The sequence below is a fragment of the Diaphorina citri genome, unplaced genomic scaffold, assembly GCF_000475195.1.
Source record: "Diaphorina citri unplaced genomic scaffold, Diaci psyllid genome assembly version 1.1 scaffold8170, whole genome shotgun sequence".
Classification (NCBI taxonomy): Eukaryota; Metazoa; Arthropoda; class Insecta; order Hemiptera; family Psyllidae; genus Diaphorina; species Diaphorina citri.
Genome location: NW_007385546.1, coordinates 1,599 through 6,501, shown reverse-complemented (window position 1 = coordinate 6,501; position 4,903 = coordinate 1,599). Strand labels below are relative to the sequence as shown.

At 42.1% G+C, this 4,903-nt stretch overlaps 1 protein-coding gene across 1 annotated transcript in view; it reads left to right on the top strand.

Annotated features, from left to right (window-relative positions):
- The window catches only part of LOC103522380 (eukaryotic translation initiation factor 2A-like), a gene marked incomplete at its 3' end in the record, with an annotated part of 10,432 nt that extends 5,726 nt beyond the window's left edge, over positions 1–4,706 (top strand). Inside the window, exons 2-3 of the mRNA XM_008487479.3 lie at positions 4,258–4,558; positions 4,635–4,706. Coding sequence (XP_008485701.2) covers positions 4,258–4,558; positions 4,635–4,706 — 373 coding nt within the window. The remainder of the gene's footprint in view (positions 1–4,257; positions 4,559–4,634) is intronic.
- Between the last annotated feature and the right edge of the window lie 197 nt (positions 4,707–4,903).

Here is a 4,903-nt window from a genome sequence, read left to right as displayed (position 1 = left end):
CCGCCACTTTGTGGGTAGAAGGAAAAATTACCAAAATGAATTGAACTATAAACAAAAAAAAAAAAAAAAAAAAAAAAAATTAACTGAGTGGGCAACGGTCAAGAGTCAGCGCCGCGACACCACCGACAGTACTTCACAAGGGGTAACCCTCTGGTCACCTCCTCGCAGCACAGTCCCCGCAGTTTGAACCGATAGTCGAAAGATGAGAAGTGGAGGGTGCAGAGGTGCAATGGCCATTCTAACGGCTTCGGTGGACGGTTATGTGTTCTCAATGATGTTTATTGACGCGGTGTCCGCTTTACCTTTTTTTCCATTTATTATTTAAATACTTTACTTTTTTACCAATCCAGCCTCAGATTTGAGCCAAATTCAAATAAAGAACCTTTCAGTATCTCGTCCTTTTTACTCCTGGCTGCCTTAAAAAAGAAAAAGAAAATGTTGTAGATCTAGGGCTCTATTTAGCTAATTTTTTTATGGCCATTTAGCACTTGAAACTGCGGTGCCGTATGCGAGGGCATCCGCTACTGCAGTGTAGTTTACAGGGCTCGTTTCGAGGAAGCGTCCGTTGTTTAATTACACAAACACGCGTATGCAAAGATGCGTAAAGAAAGACGAGGAGGCGTTCGCACGAACGTATGACCGCGATGGATCGCCTGCTTTTTTTGTTGACCCATTCAGACTGCAGTGTGTAGAAACTTGAGAAAGTAATCTTGCTCTTTATTTTTAATTTAAAAAGCTGAAAATGTAATAAAAAAGCCTCAAACTGGAGTCTAAACCATAAAAAAGTTGTTGAAAGATGTACCCTCGCAGTAAATAAATATTAAAAATGGGGTAAACGTTGACGAGGTAAAGAAAACTTTAGTTGGTTAACTAACAAAGTGGGTTTCTCTAATGTGAATAATTGACGTCAATTCGAGAATGTCACGGGCCTTTTTGGGCAAGTAGATCACGAGAGGCAGTGATGACCTCTCGAAATAATAAAATCAAAAGTAAAATAAAAAAAGTGGTAACGAGAGTCCAATTCAGTTAGATCCAGCAAAATCTGGTTTCGGTCGAGCAGTCAAATCACTAAATGTCAAAACGGGGCCTCAGCACTTGTAAGGCACGCGAATGTTCCGTCCAGCGCAAAAATTCATTGATCTGACCGACATGAGAATCCTAAAACCCAGGTACATATGATGTTGGAAGCAGTCAAAATCCTATTCCCTAGGCAAAGACCCACACGCATGTTGAGCTCGCGTAATGTTCCGTCCGCGCCAGGGCCGATTTATCGGCATTTGACGACATTGAAATGGATTGCCGTTTTACAAAGGCACAGCCCAACTTGCACCTAGCACAAGCTCCGCGACGGGTTCGCTTATGTGTCGAAAGTAGTAAATTTAACCATTCACGAACCGCCTACTCGTATATATGTGTTTGAGACATCAACAAACCTGGAGGTGAGCGTCTATAACCTGAAAACGACTCCTTTCTTTTAAGTACCAGTAGTTAGTACTTTGGTCTTTGGTTTCCGCAGTCTAGTTTCAGTATATAGTGCGTGTTGAGCCCCATGACAAACCTAGTTAACCTTCGCCTTAGCCTGGAAAAGATAGTTCCCCTTTAATTATGTAGTACGTGACATCCAACGTTGCTTTTTACAGAACTGGGTTTCTGTGTACTTTCCTACATATTTAACTCGACTCTTCAAGACTTTTTACGGCGACTGGAACGTCTTTACTCTCTTAACTCGACTCATAAAAAATAAAAAGGGAGTTTAAAAAAAGCCTCGCAGCTACAAACATACTAAAAAAAAAAGAGTAATAAGATTCGGGGTTTTAAAGGTTCACAACAGATTTCACTCCTTCACAATACGCACCAACATACCTGTTAGAGACCACACGCCCACCAACTACTAGGTCCTAGACTCTGATCCCAGTTCGCTCAAAGGTCTCCAAACGGGCAACACACAAGATGCACATTCACTAGTCTACTACCCCCGACAAGGTGCTTAAGTTTTCGGGTTGAAGGTCGTTGTTGATCAGACAAGAGAGGGCACCACTTTACTTTACGTACTGACAAAGGCATCATGCTCGCAAACAACAGGTGTAGACACGATGATTTCCCCTCGTGGAGTAACTAAAGAATAAGTGGCGTACAGGTAAACAGACCTGTATAACATCTTTTCTTTCGTAAAATAATTGCTAAATTAGAGAGAGAGCGAGTTATATGCAGGGATTTCAAGCCATATTTTCCTTTAAGATACCCATCCCCCAAAAAACTCATAACCATTCTTCACCATCCCTCGCAACCGTTCTACGAATTATAATACCCTACAGGCAAAAATCCAACATATCCTCCCGACTTACCCTACGTCTCCAGACTCTTATGGGTCCCTCTAGTTTCCTTTTTTCCTGCTCTATCAGACGACTATTCGTGATTCCCGACGCCAACTAAGGTCGGTCCCGGCCTGCAAAAGAAAAACACAAAACAAACACACCCAACGGATCGAAAAAAAAGAAGAACGGACACTAAAATAGACAATCTTCGTCTATTACAAGCAAGATCCTGACGACCAATAGATACGTAGACAGAAGGAAGAGAGAAGCTAAGACCCTAACTATTCGGAATCGGCAATCTCCCACCACACGTTAGGATTTTTTTTTTTTTGTAAGATCTCTTCTCTCCTGTTTTTACACTCCCATTACCCTGAACATATTTTCGGACGAACCTTCTCCTGAATAACGTTCCCCCAAGTAAGTTTAGGCAAACCAGCGACCATCCTCCTCAAAGGCCGGCCTACCGACAGGCCAAAAATGTTGGTCATCTCGTCCTTATACTGGCCCAGGCCAGCCCCACGTCACACTGTCGGTTCACGAACCCAGTGGTCAAGTGAAACCAACTTGCTACCAAACAGTGATTCAGTGCCCTTGTGAACATCTACTCAGCAACAAGTGCTCTCTCGTTCTCTCCAACCAGCACCTGCAAGGGAACACCCCGGGACACTACTCTATTGAAAACTAAAGATAATGATATAACATAATCTTAATAAATTTAACTTAAAAAAAAAAAAAAAAAAAAATAAATTAATCTCAAACATCTACCTTCCATCTTACTTTTTTCCAAAGTGATGGGACTACTTCTCTCCCACACCTCCTGATCTCTTGGTCGGAAAGTGCTTCTTGTTTTGATAGACAAACCTAATAGGACTTCGTGATTCGTTTCGTAGCAATGAAACAACTGCTACACTAGACTCATATGGTATGTGGTATGTGTCGTAGGATGCCCGTCCCGTAATATGCCCCTCATCAGATGGGCGAGATCAGCTCTATGACTCAGATTGAATCAGTCTTCTCTATGGCTGGGTCCATAATATGATTTTAAAATGGTAACTAGGTTTAAGTTCACCTCTGGGATAAAGCAATCTGATTGGTTAATTTTTATAAAGAAATCTGATTGGTTAATTTTTATAAAGCAATCTGATTGTTTAATTTTTATAAAGCAATCTGATTGGTTAATTTTTACATTGCCTACAGGACGTTTTGTGTCGTTCGGGGAAAAAAAATCGTGTTGTGTGTAGTGTGAAGACCATTTTAAATTACATTGCTACAGGACATTTGGGAAAAAAAACTGACACGTGTGTAGTGTGTACATGCTCTTATCTAATCTTTCGGGAAAAAAGCTTTTTTTTTTAATTAAATAGAACAGTTGCGCTTACTTGGGTGATGTTTCAAAGTCATAGAGCAGGAAAAATGAGGAACAACGGAATTTTTCTTTTCGCTTACTTGGGTGATGTTTCAAAGTCATAGAGCAGGAAAAATGAGGACCAACGGAATTTTTCTTTTTCTTCTACGATGCATACTTGGGTGATGTTTCAAAGTCATAGAGCAGGAAAAATGAGGACCAACGGAATTTTTCTTTTTCTTCTACGACTCTTCTAAATTTCGAGATAAATCGATTTAAAAAATACCGGTAAATCGTGAAGTTTGACGTCACGGCATACGCTCCCGTAGGCGATGACGTCTTAATTCATGACTCTTGCTTCGTTTGTTTGTGCGCAAGCGAAGCGTTTCTGCGCATTTTAACGTGAAATCTGACGTCACAACTCTTTGAACTTTTTCATTAGAACGGCAATTAAAAATTGAATTTTCGACCTTTTAAAGTTACTTTTTCGGAGTTTTGACCGCAGATTTAAATTTTTCACAACTTCTTACGAAGGAATCGACCTTTTATTAATAATATTTTCCCAATTGCAACTCCCCCATTCCATTGTTCCTTCAGGTTCAAAATCTGGCACTACAGCGGCGCCCTGTTGTACGAGCGCCCGTGGAACAAGCAGGAAGAACTCTGGGAGGTTCTCTGGCAGCGCTTCCCCCCGGGGACGTTCAAAGCCCCGGCCATCTCGTACAAACCGGTCGAGGGCATTCAGCCGTCCCAACCGCTGCCGTCGAAACAGGCCTACGTGCCGCCGTCACAGCGCGGCCGGGACGTTCAGTTCAAACTGCGCGATGAGAACGACGAGATTACCGGCATCAGTGACGCCAAACTCACCGGCAGTAATCCGACCAAAGCCTCCATTAAGGTAAGTGAACTGAAAGAACCTCTAGGTCTCATTTTCGGCATTATAAACAGGGTACCTATATTCTATTCCGGGCTAGCCATACACTGGCATTAGTGAGGCTTCGGCCGCCAAACTGCCGGCCAGTAATCCGACCAAAGCCTCCATTAAGGTAAGTGAAAGAACCTCTAGGTCTCATTTCGGCATTATATCAGAACCAAGGGGCAAACCTCGTTTGAGCTACATCAACCAGATTGTGAAGTATTCCGGATCCAACTCTTACACGGAAATGAAAAGGAAGACGTCAAATAGAGAAGAGTGGAGAGCTTCTTACCAATCTTAGGATTGATTTTCATGATGATGATGATG